Below are 18576 nucleotides of genomic sequence, written 5' to 3'. Positions count from 1 at the left end.
ACACACACACTGTGAGCACACACCCGGAGCAGTGGGCAGCCATTTATGCTGCGGCGCCCGGGGAGCAGTTGGGGGTTCGATGCCTTGCTCAAGGGCACCTAAGTCATGGTATTGAAGGTGGAGAGAGAACTGAAGGTGGAGAGAGAACTGAATGGAGAATAATTGACGAGGAAAAACGAGTTTCCGTAAACTTTAATTTAATGATGTAAATAGTCTTCTGTCCCTCACAATAAGGTATGGAATGGCTTCAGATGACTTCGTGAAATTATAATCAGACGGACCCTCTCAGATCCAAGTCACCCAAAATGACGAGAAAAAAAGCGGGAGGCGCCGAAAAGCGCGCTGTAAGTGTTTGCATCCCAATATAAGACTTTTAGACTGCAGATTATCTATACAGGTATCGGAAAATTAAGCCTACAGGTTTACGTACCTTTATCTTCTTGCTTCTTCTCTTCTTCCAGCCTTTTCTTTTGTCGTTTTTCATGGCCAGAAAGATATTTTCGTTTTTTGTCAGATATCATCGACGCTGGAGTAACTGACTGACAGACACTGACCGGGTGATGAGTGACATCATAGGGGTCAGTCAGGGTCAAGATTCGCGGGGAACTCGCCATAATAAAGAACTAAATAAAAAACAACTGTGCTTATCATGATGCCTGATAAAGAGCGCTGTAGGCCCATTTCTTTTTATTTATTTATTTTATGTTACTTTTGATGTATGATTTTTTTCACCCACTATATAGCAGTGACTCAAGGGGGCCCTCTGCTGGCCACGGGGCCCTTTGCAATTGCAAGGGTCACTTAGTGGCTTGGCCGGCTCTGAAATCAGCGCAGTGCAGTACAAGTCAAACTATGGTATGTTGACAATATTGTGGCACAAAAATGATTTTATGTTATGGACATTTTAAGAATAATAGTAAAATATGTTCGCAATGGATACAGGCCTCTTTATGAAGTTGACTTTACGTGGTATCAGAACTGATATGGTGGTAATTAGCCTAGACTATTTCGTAATGTCATTCAAGCGAATTGGCAGTCACTTTTGATAATTAAAACCTGGCAAACAATTTGGCTCTAAATGGCTAAGATCTATAAATGGGTAAGCATGGTAGTGTCCAGTAAGCGACCAACTATGGCAGCGATCCAACGTGTCCCTGTATTGAATGAAAGACGGCACCGGCCGTTTAGTCCATGTGAATTTTTTTTTATTCGGCAAAACGTAAGACCTTTTGAAATTTTGCCTGACATGGCTATATTAAAAAAATTTCGCCTCCCAAAACAACTCATTATGGAGCTGCTGGACCTTAATGCGTCAGAATTTTGCTTAAAGCCCTGAAGTCCAGCTCCTTGCAGCGCTAAGATTTTTTGCTACAGAGAGCTTCATCGAATTTGTGGGAGAGGGCTACGGCCTAAGCAAGACCTCGGTGTGGAGGTGCATCCACACTGTCACCATCACCCTTTAGTGCCATGCCAGGGATTACATCCAGCTGCCTGCAACACCTCAGGAGGTCCAGGAGGTACAGCAGGGCTGTCATGCCATTGCTGGCATCCCCAGAGTCTTGGGCCTGGTGGATTGCACACTCATCCCTATCGCCAATCCATCAGTGCTTGATCAGGGATTAGCGGCCATGCAGATTATAGTGGACCATAGGGGTGTGATCTCGGACCTGGTGGCAAGGTCCAGCAAAACCTCAAGTTCCTCTGACGAGAAGCTTGGTGCCCATTTTTTTACGTTGCTTCCCCAACATATTCTATATCTAACGCTCTCTCTCTCTCTCTCTCTCTCTCTCTCTCTCGGTTCATTCTAGATAGGTTACTTTTTATTGAAAATATTAACCTCAATTAATACTGCATTAAACAGAAGTAACTGCAGCTGCTTGCCAATCAATTCTGATTGTAAAGTAACCTACCATTAATATAAAAGTGTATTACATAATTTTTAGAAGTTAAATTCATGTCAGGAAGCAGCACAAGTGGCACAACGGGATAAGGAGGGTGGATGATAAGTGAGGGATACCCGGTTCGTCTACCAGTCACAACATATCGTGTGAACATATTACTGACAATTATGATAATTTAATTAATAGTCTATATTTTACTGATAACTTAAACTATGATAAAATAAATGTTACTGGAATAAATTGAGGAATGTTTCATTTGCATAGAACATGTTGTCTTTCTTAACGCCGTAATGCACCTTCGCGTGAAGTGGAAAATGGATTCCTGAGCAATCGATGCCAACTAATTCAGCACCTTCACTTGGGACAGCGCCTTTGTAACGTCGAACGTAAGAGACAGCGTATTAAGAAGCTTCCTAAGGGACACTTCGGGGAACCCACTTAGAAACATAAACAACTTTGGTAAATATATCTTTCGAGGCTTCTTAGCGCGCTAAGAGTGAGCGTTATCGGGGAACCGGGCCCTGACCTTTCTAACACCAACAAAGGTAATTTCTAAGACTCATGTAAAAATGACTGATCGTTTCTTGAGGTAACTGCACATTCTCACTATTTACAGACAACAGCTATCGTTATGAGCTGCTCTCAGACAGCAGCAGAGGAGCTGGAGGAAACTACACTGTCAGTTCTGCTGCTCTAAAACACACAGGAGTTTATGTGTGCACAGCAGAGAGAGGAAAACCACCCTTTTACACATGGTACAGCAACAAACAACCACTTTGGGTCACTGGTGAGTTCAAACTGAATCATAGAATGAGACAGTGCTGAAATTTTCCTTTATATCTTTAGAGCTTGATGTGCCTTAAAATTATATTCCATCATAGTAAATGCCTATTTTTAATGGTGTTAATAGAGAAAGATGCTTTTGCTCTCGTGTAGTTGCTCAACAAGCAGAGACTATCGGGTCAAACAAATCACTATTACCTTGACTACTGCAAAAATGAAAAACATGTAATTCTACTGTTGGAAAATATTCATAAAAAATATACTGTATATAATTTGATCCCTCTAATAAAGAATATTTCCATTATGATATTTTTATATTTTTATTTTCATGTGTTTGACTACATCTTGATTAATGTGCACATCAGCAAAAGATATAGGATTGACCGTAAAAACACTTGATCAGTCATTTTGTAGATTGACAAATAACCATTAGTATAAAATCCCTATAATTATATCTTCGTTAATTAATATACAACAATTTATATTAAATTGATATAATATAAATACATTTATATTAAAATAAAATATCTGCACTAATAGCATACCTGTACATTTATCTAAACAATTATCTTTTTTTGCTATACTTCTATTTCTCCATATATAGTACATTATTTAATTTTTGATTCCTTTATATACAGACGATTCTCAATAAATTAGAATGTCGAGGAAAAGTTTATTTACCTCAGTAATTCAACTCAAATTGTGAAACTCATGTATTAAATAAATTCAATGCACACAGAATGCAGTTGTTTGAAGACTTTGGTACTTTTAATTTTGATGATTTTGGCTCACATTTAACAAAAACCCACCAATTCACCATCTCAAGCCCATGGAATGTCTTCACGAATGCTGTCCTATGTGGGTGCCCTGGTTGAACAGGACCTACGCAATGGACACTTTTGCAGTACCCACTTTTGTGTTCATTTTTGAGCATTGACCTCCAAGACTCCTCTGGATGGATTTACAAAGACACAAATTCAGGATATTCTAGAGTCCTTGTATGGAGCGACCATATTCAGCACATTTGATCTTAAGTCTGGTTACTGGCAGGTAGGAATGGATGAGGACAGTATCCGAAAGACTGCCTTTGTCACCAAAAATGCCTAGTACTTATTTGTTTGTCTAAAAACGCCACTGCAACCTTTCAAAAGCTTATGGACAATATTCTGGGAGACTACATAGGAAAGTTCTGCTTCGTATACCTTGATGATTTAGTGACCTATTCTATATCTGTCCAAGACCCCTTTCAACATCTCAAACAACTCTTTGCAACCCTGGAAGTCTCAGGATTGACACTCAACCTCAAGAAATGTTCTATGCTGAAAAAAACTCATCACCTATCTAGGACATGTTTCTGAAGAATGGTAAATGGACTGCATTTATATAGCGCCTTCAACAGACCACATGGCCATTCAAAGCACTTTGCAAGTTTCCTCACATTCACCCATTCACTCACTCATTCACACACCGACAGCGATGTTAGCCATGCAAGGCGCCATCTAGCTTGTCAGGAGCAGCTGGGGTTAGGTGTCTTGCTCAAGGACACCTCGACACTTGTTCAGGTGGAGCCGGGGATTGAACCACCAACTTTCCAGTTTGTAGACAATCTACATGAACCACTGAGCCACTGCCGCCCCAAGAAGTGGTCCGTACCAATGTACCCAAGAATCTCAAAGAGGTACAAAAGTTTGTAGGTCTTGCAAGTTGGTATCACCATTTCATCACCCACTTCTCCGAGCGAGCAGCCCCTTGATATGCACTAAAGGCTAAGGATGCAACTTGGATTTAGACAGTTTTACAGCAAGCACCAATTTTAATGCCTCCTGATTTCACCAAGGATTTTAGAGTATAAACAGATGCCAGCAATATAGGATTAGGAGCTGTAATTTGATATTGCAGACATCCCAACCTGCAAAAGGTCATTTCAGGGAGGTATCCCCCCCCCCCCTCCCCAAAAAAAGGGAAGGAAATAGATCTCAGCTGTAGTCACATTCTCAGTGAGACTTTGCCTATCTGAATGGGAGAACTGAGATATATTGGAGCAGCCTTCCCTGCGTTTAGCCTCCCTAACATGTTGTGGTCCCTAAAAGATATAAAAGCATGAAATATTATTTCTATAAGCTATAGGCCTATGTAATTATTCCTTAATTATGTTTAAATATGTAGATTACTTTTACTATTTATATAATCGATTTATACAATTTATGTAAACTGCATTTATTTATTTTCCATTGCAACTTTAAACAGGTCTAAGGAGTTTGTTGTTTTCATGTAGCCTTGGCAACTAGCCTGAATAATATGCAGATGAAATGAAACTTGTCAACTCACCTCAACATGCCTTTTGCAATCATATAACGCCCCATGAGCAAGACTGTCATTATGTTTAACACCTATTAAGACAGGGGTACACTTTCGTGTAGTCTGCCGTAAAATGTGTCTTATACTTTTTTTGTTTTGTGGCACTCTCCCTCTGCCATGGTGCTCCTGTTTCTAGATAGACATAACTGATTAATTTTGTTCGGGACTCGGGAGTAGAGATAAAAGCCCGCCCACACTGACAATTGATTGGTTGATTTGCAGAAACAGGCCAATCAGGATGCTCTCTGTCTTACATGCGCTTCGCACACATGCACATTAGCACACACACGCAAGGACTCTAGCTCCCTCTCTGCCGTGCGTGCGCTACACGGTTTCAAATACAGTATCTGTTTCGCATGCGCGCTTTTGCTCGCTCGGTCTAGATTCCGGGAGATTTTAACTAATTCGCGGGTCTCAGGGAGCCGCTTTCAATATGCGGGAGACTCCCGGAACTTCCGAGAGACTTGGGATGTCTGATATTGACAGGATTTTGATGGGGCAGAACATGATTGCCTATGCTTCGTGACTTTTGCACGGAGCAAAGAAGTTATACTTTACCTCAGAAAAGGAATGTCTTGCAGTAGTATGGGCCGTGGAAAAGTAGAGGCAGTACTTGGAGGGAAGGAACTTTGAAGTACTCACAAACTATTCTGCACTGTCTTGGGTTCTCAATCACCCTATACCATCCTTACGCTTGACCAGGTGGGCTTTACGACTGCAGGGTTTCAGTTTTGTGGTAATGTAATGAGGTACCTGATGCCCTATCTAGAGGAGTACCTGTGGAAGAGGATGTAAGCCACATTGCCCAAAAGCTAGATTCAACTTTGCTGGCTCTATGGGAGTCATCTAAACAACCTACCACAGATTCTGACCGCATCGCTTACATTATAGAGAATGACTACCTATTTCACAGTGTGCCTGACAAGCACCAAAGATACACTCATCAAATAGTCATACCTGCTTTACTTTGGGAAATAGTTCTGCATTTAGCCCCAGCATACCCAGCGGCCCTCAGTTTACTGCCCAGTTACTCAATGATACTTGCAAGTGATGGGGTGTAGATCAAAAACTCAGTACAGCATATCATCCACAGATCAACTTAACTGAGAGGGTCAACAGGACCTTAAAAACAATGATATCATCTTACGTTCATGACAACCACCGTGATTGGGACAAGTGGATACCAGAGTTCCAGTATGCAATTAATCCAGCATGGCAAGAGAGTTCCAGTCTCACTCCAGCCAAGATTGCATTGGGACGCAAGTTAAAGGGTCCACTTGAGAGATTGCTCCGCAAACCTCCCAATCCCGACCATGTGGCCTACAGTACTGATCAAATAACACTCGTCAAGACTTTCTCTTCTCTTCTTAATCTGCCGCCACCAACCCCTCCATCGACTCTTACAGCGGACGACTTTGCAGTTTTCTTCACAAATAAGACAAGATCCATCAGTGACCAATTCTCCACACCGCAGACTGAGGACAACTTCACAATGACCGACGCACACTCTTTCTCCTCCTTCTCACCACTCTCAGAGATGGACGTCTCCAAACTTCTCCTGTCCAATCATCCTACTACTTGTCCACTTGATCCGATCCCCACTCACCTCCTTCAAGCGATCTCTTTTTCAGTCATACCTTCACTTACTCACATTATCAACTTCTCTCTACACTCTGTAACATTTCCCTCAGCATTCAAGCAGGCTCGGGTAAGCCCACTGCTCAAGAAACCATCTCTAAATCCAGCGCTTCTTGAAAACTACAGACCGGTATCCCTTCTTCCATTCATTGCAAAGACACTTGAACGAGCTGTGTTCAACCAGCTTTCTATGTTCCTTGTACAAAACAACCTCCTGGACAGCAACCAATCTGGCTTCAAAAGTGGCCACTCAACTGAGACTGCCCTGCTCTCGGTTACTGAAGCCCTGCGACTAGCAAGAGCAGCTTCAAAATCCTCGGTACTCATCTTACTGGACCTGTCTGCTGCTTTTGACACCGTTAATCACCAGATTCTCCTGTCCACCCTCAGAAAGATGGGCATCTCTGGAACTGCACTCCTGTGGGTTAAGTCCTACCTCTCTGACAGATCCTTCAGTGTGTCTCGGAGGGGTGATGTTTCAAAGTCACACCCCCTTGCTACTGGGGTTCCTCAAGGCTCAGTACTTGGACCACTTCTCTTCTCCATCTACATGACATCATTAGGATCTCTCATTCAGAATCATGGCTTTTCTTATCACTGCTACGCTGATGACACCCAACTCTACTTCTCATTCCAGCCAGATGACCCGACTGTAGCTGCTCGCATTTCACCCTGTCTGAGTGACATTTCTAGCTGGATGAATGACCATCACATTCAGCTTAACCTTATGAAGACAGAACTCCTGGTGATTCCAGCTAACCCATTGCTTCATCACAACTTCTCTATACAGCTGGGTTCATCAACCATTACTCCTTCGAGGACAGCCAGAAACCTAGGAGTTGTGATGGATCATCAGTTAAGCTTCACGGACCTTTTCCTGGACTGTGCCCAGCTGGTGGAATGACCTCCCAATCTCAATTCGTACAGCTGAATCTCTACTCATTTTCAAGAAACATCTAAAGACTCATCTTTTTCGCCAGCACTTAACCAGCTAATACTAGCACTTTTCCTTTTCTTGTCGTTTCATCTATTAAAAAAAAAAAAAAAAAACTTGGCTATGCGTTCTATAGTAGACTGAGACTTGTCATGGCACTTGTATACTGTTGTTGTTCTCTTGTTGACCTGACTGCTTCTATTGTTCTCATTTGTAAGTCGCTTTGGATAAAAGCGTCTGCTAAATGATTAAATGTAAATGCAAAGACAAAAAGCTCTTCTTGACCAAGTTAAGGAGAAGACCAGCCAAGCCCAAGAGAGACAATGCAGATACTACAATAAATGTAGGAAGCCAGAGTCCTTCGTGGAAGGAGATCTGGTTTGGATCCTCACTCACCCTCTATCTCATGCTGCAGATTCTTTCATGGCCAAGTTAGCCTCAAGATGGCAAGGTCATGCAAAAATCATGAAAAAGGTGAATAATGTAAATTACAAAGTAGTAATGCTTGACAACCCGAGTCAATGTGATACTTACCATGTTGAAATACTAAAGAAAGTTTTATGTGATCATATAACTCTTTTCTTTTATGGGGAGGGGTGTGTAACAGTTTTATTCCCATTATTGGGAAATCCGGCCCATTTCTTCTTCTCCTTAGCCCAGGTAAGAAGCCTCTGACGTTGTCTGTGGTTCAACAAATTCCTTGACATGTCTGTGTGTGGTGGCTCTTGATGCCTTGACCCCAGCCTCAATCCATTCCTTGTGAAGTTCACTCAAATTCTTGAATCAATTTTGCTTGACAATCCTCATAATGCTGTGGTTCTCTTGGTTGGTTGTACATCTTTTTCTTCCACACTTTTTCCTTCCACTCAACTTTCTGTTTACATGCTTGGATACAGCACTCTGTGAACAGCCAGCTTCTTTGGCAATGAATGTTTTTGGCTTACCCTCTTTGTGAAGAGTGTCAATGATTGTCTTCTGGACAACTGTCAGATCAGCAGTCTTTCCCATGATTGTGTAGCATAGTGAACCAAACTGAAAGACCATTTTGAAGACTCGGGAAACCTTTGCAGGTGTTTTGAGTTTACTAGCTGATTGGCATGTCACCATATTCTTATTTGTTGAGATCGTGAATTTGTGGGTTTTTGTTAAATGTGAGCCAAAATCATCACAATTAAAAGAACCAAAGACTTAAACTACTTCAGTCCGTGTGCATTGAATTTATTTAATACAAGAGTTTCACAATTTGAGTTGAATTACTGAAATAAATGAACTTTTCCATCACATTCTAATTTATTGAGATGCACCTGTATTAGAACTGTCATATTTTTATGAAAAGCTGCTTTCAAACAGTGTACATTGTGTAAAGTGCTATGTCAATAAAACCATCTTGATTTCCAAAATGTAATTGTCTTCTCAGGTGTTTCTCCTCCAGTCTCTTTGATCATCAGTCCCAGCAGAACTCAACACTTCACATCTGTCTCTCTCTCTCTGAGCTGTGACGACCAGACTAACTCTGATAGATGGAGAGTGAGAAGATACTTACACAATGAGCTGCTGGAAGATTGTTCATCCTCACTGTGGGGATCACAAACAGGATCTACATGTACAATCAGCTTCACCATTCCATCACACACTGGAGTGTACTGGTGTCAGTCTGAATCTAGAGAGAATGGTCATCCTGTTAATATCACTGTACACTGTGAGACTGTGTTTCTGTATTCATTAATTTCTTCTTCTTCTTCTTCTTCTTCTTATTATTATTATTATTATTATTATTATTATTGTCATCACATTGTTTATGTATTCCTAATATATTCTTACTATGTGTCAGCTCATGTTGTCTCTGTTTGTGTAGCTGATGTGATTCTGGAGAGTCCTGTTCATCCTGTGACTGAAGGAGATTCTCTGACTCTACGCTGTTTATATAAAGATTCAACTCCACCAATCCTCAGAGCTGATTTTTATAAAGATGGATCACTCATCCAGAGTCAAACTACAGAGATGATCATCTCTACTGTCTCAAAGTCAAACGAGGGTTTCTACTACTGCAAACACCCAAAGAGAGGAGAGTCACCCAAGAGCTGGATCTCAGTCAGAGGTGAGACTGTACATCAATAAACACTTCTGAAATATTCCTCTATAATTTATAGATGTTAATTGCTCTTATATTACAAAAGGATAAAGTGATTTAGTGTTCCTGGTTTTTCATGCTGCTCTAAGATTTTCAAATCCAGCTCTTGTCCATGATATAAGAGTGAAAGATGAGTTTGAGAGAGGAAGTGTGCCTTTATTGTTTTTAGTGAAGAGAAATACACTTTGTTGTTTTGTAGATTAGTGTGTTGGTTCAGTCATTCAGTCTGTGTTTTGTAATCAGATCTGTTGGTTTGTTTTTCATAGTTAATGTTGCTGTTGTCTTAAGAAGATATTCACTAGTACATAGTAAGAGTGATTTATTTTTCTGTTTGTGTTCAGACTGTTGGCTTGACATTTCGTAAACAGTTATCTGCTAATATGATGAAAAGGGGTGGGGATGATACAGCAGAGTATAGTGATACTTTCTTGGTGATAATGTATCAGTGTACATGGTAAACCAAGTATTGAATATATAAATATATGTTTTAAAATAAATATAGAAATAGACATTCTTAAACACACCTGAGCATGCTAATCAATGCCAATCAATGTCTTTGGGATCATTCGAAAATCGCAGACAGGTGACTTTGATCAGGGTTGGAGCTAAACTCTGCAGTGCATTGGACCTTCAGGGCAAGATTTGAGGAAGGGGGGTTTAGGAGGTTATGTCGTCCATGTTGTTGCTTGTTGCGCTTCAGTGGTTGTCTTGCAATGTGCCTGCTTAGATGCTGTCGAAACAAACCAACGTGGGACTACAGTGATTGGATGTCGTGCAGGCAGAGCGCGTGCTCTCTGCATGCATACAGGTGGCGCACATTTTTTTCACAGATTCAGATACACTGAGAGCAGCGCGGCCGTGTGAAAATTTTTTCCCCCAGGTTTTCATGGGAAGTAGCAAGTCTTCTCGAGTCAAAAGGCGCAAGTCTAAGTGAAGTAACGAGTCATTGATGTTAAAGTCCAAGTCGAGTTGCAAGTCTTTGTACATTTTGTCGAGTCAAGTCTGAAGTCATCAAATTCATGACTCGAGTCTGACTCGAGTCCAAGTCACATGACTCGAGTCCACACCTCTGACAAGAGGTGTCAGAGGCCTCGGTGGAAGATAATGTAGGGAAAGATTATAGTGGCTACAGTTTAGAACAAATGACGGATTTCTTACAAAAGGAATGAGAAATGTTGAGGTGATAGATTTTTTTACAGATCTTGCTATGTTTAGTGATTCAGCAAAACTCGTAATGAAACAAAAGGGTGACAAGTGTTTGTTGAATCCTGGGGTATATAGATTAAAGAAAATTCTGCAAAGAGTACAGACTCAGTACAGACAATGCAGAATGGGTCACAAGCATAGTGTAATGATATGGTGTTTTTTTTATATTGCTGCTCTCTTCCCTCATAATGAGCACATTTTAAATAGCCTCCCTGAATGTTAATGGGATGAGGGATGTAAAAAAAAAACAGTTGCAGCAAATTTACATAGGTGCGTAATGCCCTTACTGGACAAAGGGTAAGCAAACTCTGCTGATCTGCCTGTGAAGGGGGTTGAAATTGAACTATCTCCAGAACTTGATTTCTGAACTGAGGATTAAGCACTTTTGGTAAAAAGGCAGGGTTGGGCCAGAGCATTACCCCTGTGCCATCTGGCCTCCAACGTAAACAATCCTCACTAATAGATAGCACACACAATTATATATTATCACCCTTTTATATTATATTTTATATTTACTCATTTAGCTGATGCTTTTATCCAAAGCAACTTACAATTGCTAAATATGTCAGAGGTCACACACCTCTGGAGCAACTAGGGGTTAAGTGCCACGGTTGGTAAACCGTGATCTCTGGGTTTTGCACTTTGTGGTGAAGTCTGTGTGTTTCGCGTCTGCACTGATTAGTTTGTGGGCGTCTCCGTTAATTGTCATCAGCAGCAGCTGTCACTCATTACTCTCCCTCTATATCATGGCTTGTCTCACGTCTGGTATTTGTGAGAGCGTTGTTTCATGTCGGTTAACTGTGCTTTGCTTTGCTTTTGTGTTGTTCTGCATTTGGATGTCCGTGTCTTCCCCCGGAACCTTGTCCACTCATCGCAACCATCACAAGCATCACCACTTACCTTCGGCTCTTACAGTTCCTGTGCCACCCTCTCCTGCTGCCAACTCACCACCACCACCTGGATTCCTCACCGCCTTCCACCATCTTGGATTGTATCTTCTTCCCGGCGTTGTTTGTGTTCCAGTTTGTTTTGTTTTTGTCTTTAATTAAAACTTTGTTCATACTCGCACTTGTTTCCAGCTTCTCCTTCACCCAGTCATCACAGAACGCTCTCACCCATCATGGAAGCAGCGAGCACCACCTCTTTGTCTGAATTTATCCACCACAGCATCAATCGTATGAATCAGCAGCAGGAAAGCCTCTCAAACACCGGACGCGCTATCCAAGCGCTGGTGACACAGGTGTCCGAGCTCACCCAGCAGATCCATCAACTCACCTCTCCCACTGCGCCCATCGCACCGCCTGCACCGCCCGTCCCCCGGGAAACCTTACAGGATCACTTCCGGCCAGAGTCGCGACTTCCGGCGCCAAAGAATTATTCCGGTGAGCCAGATTTCTGCAAGACTTTCCTTAACAAGTGTTCCATGCACTTTGCCTTACAGCCCCGCACCTTCGCTACCGAGGAGTCGAAGGTTGCGTTTACCCTAACCTTACTATCCGACAAAGCCGCCTTTTGGGGGACAGCGGTGTGGGAAAACCAACATCCGTGTTGCGCCTCGTTCCACACCCTCTCGGATGAGATGAAACGGGTCTTCGATCGGGCCGTGGCCGACAGGGAAGCCGCCCACCAGCTCTCAGACCTGAATCAAGGTAGATCTTCAGTCACAGATTATTCCATCCAGTTCCGCACCCTGGCGGCCGCGTGCCAGTGGAACGAGGCGACGCAGTGGGATCGATTCCTGCATGGGCTGGCCGACCGTGTTCAGAAGGAGATCTACCTCCTCGAGCTGCCCCCTACACTCAAAGGTCTCATCGACCTGGCTCTCCGAATTGATGCCCAGATTAATCGTCTGGGTAGACAGACCAGTCCTACACGCCATCCCATCTCTCCAGAAAGGCGCCGCTCAAGTCGAGAGAACCCGGTCGGTCCCGTCGACGACCACGAACCCATGCAGTTGGGTAGAGCCCGGCTGTCCCAGAGGGAGAGAGAGCGGCGGAGGTCCCAAGGACTGTGTTTATACTGCGGAGGCTCAGGACATCCCATCTATTCCTGCCCAGTAAAAGAGCCAGCCCGGCAGTAAAAATGAGGCTACTATCGGGTGGGATCTCCGCTGGGAAGTCCTCAACTACAACATCGACTCTCCTTCCGGTGAAACTGCGGTGGGAGAAGCACATTCACGAATGTCACGCCCTTCTGGACTCCGGAGCCGAAGGTAATTTCATCGACTCACTCCTTGCACGTCACCTGAACATTCCTGTCCTGCCTGTGTCTCTCCCCATCCATGTCACCGTACTCAACGGCCAGGAACTACCACACGTCACCCACTATACTGAACCCATCACTCTGCTCACATCAGGCAATCATTGCGAAACCATATCCTTTTTTCTCATGGACTCCCCCGTAGCTCCAATTGTCTTAGGTCACCCCTGGTTAATTAAACATAATCCACGAGTGGATTGGGGTTCCAACACTGTCACATTGTGGAGTGAAAGTTGTGATGAGTCTTGTCTGGTTTCTGGTTGTCCTGTTGTCCCTGTCTCTGTCTTGCAGAAGGAGAACATGGTATTATCAAACGTGCCCGCAGAGTATTTGGACCTGAAGGAGGTGTTCAGTAAGTCCCGTGCTGCTTCTCTTCCTCCGCATCGTCCCTACGACTGTGCTATAGACTTAGTGCCAGGTAAGTCTCCGCCTAAGGGCAAACTATACTCTCTTTCTATTCCGGAGAGGGAGGCCATGGAGAAATACATTTCTGATTCTTTGGCATCTAGGTTCATCCGCCCTTCCTCTTCAAAAGCCGCTTCGTTTCGGCTCCCATCCTTGTGGCCCCTGACCCCACATGGCAGTTCGTGGTGGAGGTCAACGTATCAGAGGTGGGGGTAGGAGCAGTGCTGTCCCAACGTGCTGCCTCGGACGATAAGGTACATCCATGCGCGTTTTTCTCCCATCGTTTATCTCCTGCTGAACGCAATTATGACATTGGTAGTAGAGAATTGTTGGCCCGCAAATTAGCTTTAGAGGAGTGGCGTCACTGGTTGGAAGGCTCAGGGGTACCTTTCATTGTTTGGACCGATCATAAGAATTTAGAGTACATCAGAACTGCCAAAAGACTCAATTCCAGGCAGGCTCGGTGGGCACTTTTTTTTTGGTCGTTTTGATTTTACTCTATCGTACCGCCCGGGTTCCAAAATTGTCAAACCCGATTCTTTATCACGTCTTTTTGATCCCTCCGCCCGGCCGGTGACTCCCGAGTGTATTTTACCTGAGAGAGTAGTTGTCTCAGCACTCGTATGGGAGGTCGAGTCGAAGGTCAAGACGGCCTTAGAAGGGGTAACGCCTCTGCCCGGTTGTCCACCGAATTGTTTATTTGTGCCGGAGGAGTTAAGGTCCGAAGTCATTCAGTGGGGTCACTGCTCTAACGTTGCTTGTCATCCAGGGATAAGTCGAACTAATGGGTTAGTTAAACAACGATTCTGGTGGCCACTTATGGCTCGTGACGTCCACGATTTTGTTTTGGCTTGCTCAGTTTGCGCCAGTGGTAAGTCATCTAATCGACCTCCTGATGGGCTCCTTCAACTGCTGTCTGTCCCTTCGAGACCCTGGTCCCACATAGCACTAGATTTTGTTACCGCCCTCCCGCCCTCTAATGGCATGACGGTCATTTTGACCGTAGTGGACCGGTTCTCAAAGGCGGCACATTTCATTCCCTTGCTCAAATTACCGACAGCCAAGGAGACAGTGGTCACTGTCCTAGAGCACGTCTTTCGGCTTCATGGCCTCCCGGTAGACGTGGTTTCTGACAGGGGATCTCAATTTATATCCAAATTTTGGAAAGAATTTTGTAAGTTGCTAGGAGCGTCAGTTAGCTTGTCTTCGGGTTATCATCCCCAGAGTAACGGGCAGTCTGAGCGAGCCAACCAAGATTTAGAGAGGACGTTGCGATGTTTGGTCTCCAAGAATCCTTCTTCCTGGAGCCAACAACTCTCTATGGTGGAGTATGCTCACAATTCGTTACCAGTGTCAGCCACGGGCCTCTCTCCATTCCAGTGCAGCTTAGGTTACCAGCCACCAGTTTTTCCCAGTCTGGAATCTGAAGTCGCGGTCCCCTCTGCTCACGCGTTTGTCCAGGGGTGTCACCGCACCTGGACTAGAGCCCGCGAGACTCTGCTCCGGGTGAGGGAGCGCATTAAGGCCAAGGCCGATCGCCACAGGTCAAAGCCTCCCATTTACGTCGTGGGTCAAAAAGTGTGGCTTTCTACCAATAACATTTCTCTGCGATCCGTATCTAACAAGTTAGCTCCCAAATTTATTGGCCCGTTTACTATCACCAAGATCATTAGTCCGGTGACAGTCCGCCTCAAACTACCTCCAGTGTACAGGAAGATACATCCCGCCTTTCATGTGTCCAAAATTAAACCCGTGTTGTATACACGTATTTATCCGCCTACTCCGGTTCCCCCGCCGCCGCGTCTCGTAGATGGGGAACCGACTTATTCGGTTAATCGCATTCTGGACTCAAGACGGAGGGGGCGAGGATTCCAGTACCTGGTGGACTGTGAAGGTTACGGTCCGGAGGAGAGGAGTTGGGTACCTGCTAGGGACATATTGGATCACTCCCTTATTGATGATTACAATCAGCAGGTAGGCCCTTCTGGGAACTCCAGGAGGCGTTCTTAGAGGAGGGGGTACTGTCACGGTTGGTCAACCGTGATCTCTGGGTTTTGCACTTTGTGGTGAAGTCTGTGTGTTTCGCGTCTGCACTGATTAGTTTGTGGGTGTCTCTGTTAATTGTCATCAGCAGCAGCTGTCACTCATTATTCTCCCTCTATATCATGGCTTGTCTCACGTCTGGTGTTTGTAAGATCGTTGTTTCATGTCGGTTAACTGTGCTTTGCTTTTGTGTTGTTTTGCGTTTGGATGTCCGTGTCTTCCCCCAGACCCTCATCCACTCATCGCAACCATCACAAGCATCACCACTTACCTTCGGCTCGATTCCCTGCAGTTCCTGTGCCACCCTCTCCTGCTGCCAACTCACCACCACCATGAGGATTCCTCACCGCCTTCCACCATCTTGGATTGTATCTTCTTCCCGGCATTGTTTGTGTTCCAGTTTGTTTTGTTTTTGTCTTTAATTAAAACTTTGTTCATACTCACACTTGTTTCCAGCTTCTCCTTCACCCAGTCGTCGCATTAAGTGTCTTGCTCAGGGACACATTGGTGTCTCACAGTGGATTTGAACCCGGGTCTCTCACACCATGTGTCTTATCCACTGTGCCAACACAACTTACATTACCAGTGACCTTATATTGACAGATATTCCCAAACCAACTCTGACTGTTGAGCCACAGAGTTCACTGGAGACTGGTTACTCTGAGATTGTCACAGTGATCGAGTCTCGAGATCCAAGTGCGAGGGCAAAGGTTTTTGCATTTGCAACTTTTGCTTTTAGCAGAGCATATAGCCAAGAGAAAAGCTGCATTGAGAGTAAAAGCTTTCCCTGATAGCACACGTACATCTAGGAGACGTCTATTTGACATGTGCATTTACAACTTCAAGACGTATTTTTTAGTGTTTGCTCATCTGCAATACGTCTATAGGACGTTTCCTTTTAGATGTCAAATAGATGTCTATTAAATGTCTATAAGATGTTTATGATTTGAATTGTATGCAAAACTGACATCTGAAAGACGTCTGTCAGACGTTTGTAGACAGCAGATGCTTTCCAGATCAACAGATCTTTAACAGACATCTTGCAGACGTACGTGTGCTATCTGGGTTTAAATCTGCATCCGCCATAGGCTCGTACGGGGGCTTAGTGAGAGAGTCTAGTACAAAATGCAAATCCCAATTGGGTACCCGCAAAGTGCGATTAGGACATAACCGACAAGCTCCTTTCAGGAACTGACCTACCAAGGGATGTCGGCCTAATGGCTGGCCATCCACTCCCCCATGAGATGCTGAAATGGCTGAAGCATAAGCATCGGCCGTTCGTTATGAGCATCTTGTCAGTAAAGCCAGTTATCTAATCGGCGGTAAATTCCATCAGGTGCGTGATTTCACATAGAGCAGCTGTTACTACACAGAGCCATTGTTAACTGAGAAGCTGCGCAAATCCACGTTCATTTTCAGCGTTTATTTGCGCATTTTCTCAGTTAACAACGGCTCTGTGTAGTAACAGCTGCTCTATGTGAAATCACGCACCTGATGGAATTTACCGCTGATTAGATAACCGGCTTTACTGATGAGATGCTCATCAACGAGCGGCCGATCGTGATCGGAGCACCCCTACTAATTTTCCTAGCTGCCTTTCCTTGATCCAGTTGAGCTTGTAGGAATCTAAGGACAAGTGGCACAGATCAGATTATTGGATCAACACTCATGCCTAAACACCAGTCTGAAAATATTCTCCACTTTATGGAATAGTTAGCCCGAGTAGATGGAGCTCTGGTGTGTTCAGAATACAGGCTTCAATAGTGGGTTCTTGACCATAGTCATACTGACCTTAGAAAATGGGGGGGGGGGGGGGTTTGAAACTGTAGCCGATATCCGTGAGTTATTGTAGATAAAACCCACTGGTCTGAGACCACTCTCTCCCAACTGGCCCGTGAAAGTTGAGAGGTACAGTTGACGGCCAGCCCCTGACCTCTATGCACCACCCCTTCGTGAACCTTTCTTTTTTGCTCCCCCATGGGACTGAAATTTCCTCTGGGGATAAGTTGCATTTTCTCTTGGGTACGAAAGCTCTGCCCTTGAATACTAACAGGATTGCCACTTATGTGTCTAGACCAAACCGGTTGCTGTGGTCTTTGTGTCTCTCGAGATCTTGGTCTGAAGACTGGAGCTGGTTTATGACAAGCCCGCTGGACAGCTTCTCTCATTGTAATGGAGCGTTCAGCTCTATCCAGCACCTCCTTAGAATTTTAATTAAAAACGTGACTGGGAATTACCGGCAGATTCATCAGTTCTCTTCTTATGGTCTCTGGCAAAGAAGTTTGTGCCAACCAAATCAGTCTAGGACATAAAACAGCTGAAGACATAGCATCCCCCACATCACGTGTCAATTGTGAGTGGGCTGCCAAAGCACAATCAACAAGGTTCCTAGAATCCTGGTCCTCCACACTTATTGTTTTCCGTAAAGCTGCCAAGAGGATAGCCAAAGCATTGCCTGTCCGAGCTGCACGTGCCATGGCATTAAAGGATCGTGAGATCAGACAGTCAGTTTTCGCACACTCCTTCTTGGGACAGCGAGGGTTAGAAGATGCATAAGCTGGTCCCAGAGTAGTCCATGATGCTATTTCCTGTTCCACAGGTGGCATACCCCCCAGTCCAGTTTCTTTTGGGTAATGGGCATTGGCCAAACGTCTGCAGCCTGCATTGAACTGAGGCTTCTGCGTTGGTTTTTTCCATGCTGTCTTCAACATGGAGGTATAATCATCTGCCACTACCTTCCCAGACACCTCCGACAGGAGCTGGATCAGACACAGAAGGCTGTAAACAAAGAATCTTTGCTGCACTAAATACTCTAGCAACAAGGGTGTTTGCTGGAAAATCATCCTTCCTGGTTGATTCTCCATCCACTTCGGCAGAATCTGAATGGGGCCCTTCTCCCTGGCTTCCTCCTTCCACCT

General features: G+C 44.2%; 2 protein-coding genes across 2 annotated transcripts in view; both read left to right on the top strand.

Moving 5' to 3' along the window:
* Positions 1-18576, top strand: part of LOC132126512 (low affinity immunoglobulin gamma Fc region receptor III-like) — a 47982-nt gene that overhangs the window by 25474 nt on the left and 3932 nt on the right. The window lies entirely within an intron of this gene.
* Positions 306-9806, top strand: LOC132130259 (Fc receptor-like protein 5). The gene is made up of 5 exons (XM_059541980.1): positions 306-344; positions 1464-1653; positions 2518-2688; positions 9032-9313; positions 9470-9806. The coding sequence occupies exons 1-5, from the start codon at positions 306-308 to the stop codon at positions 9730-9732; spliced, it is 945 nt and encodes a 314-aa protein (XP_059397963.1). The 3' UTR covers positions 9733-9806.

Source organism: Carassius carassius, chromosome 1 (assembly GCF_963082965.1).
Source record: "Carassius carassius chromosome 1, fCarCar2.1, whole genome shotgun sequence".
In the NCBI taxonomy this organism is placed as follows: Eukaryota; Metazoa; Chordata; class Actinopteri; order Cypriniformes; family Cyprinidae; genus Carassius; species Carassius carassius.
The sequence above is the reverse complement of the archived record's forward strand: the minus strand, read 5'-3'. Positions and strand labels throughout refer to the sequence as shown.

Bases quoted from the DNA above. Each gene is read 5' to 3' on its own strand.
- LOC132130259 (XM_059541980.1), top strand. From the start codon at position 306: ATGACGAGAAAAAAAGCGGGAGGCGCCGAAAAGCGCGCT. The intron at 345-1,463 runs GTAAGTGTTTGC...ATCACCCTTTAG, and splicing joins GAGGCGCCGAAAAGCGCGCT to TGCCATGCCAGGGATTACAT. The intron at 1,654-2,517 runs GTGTGATCTCGG...CACTATTTACAG, and splicing joins GATTATAGTGGACCATAGGG to ACAACAGCTATCGTTATGAG.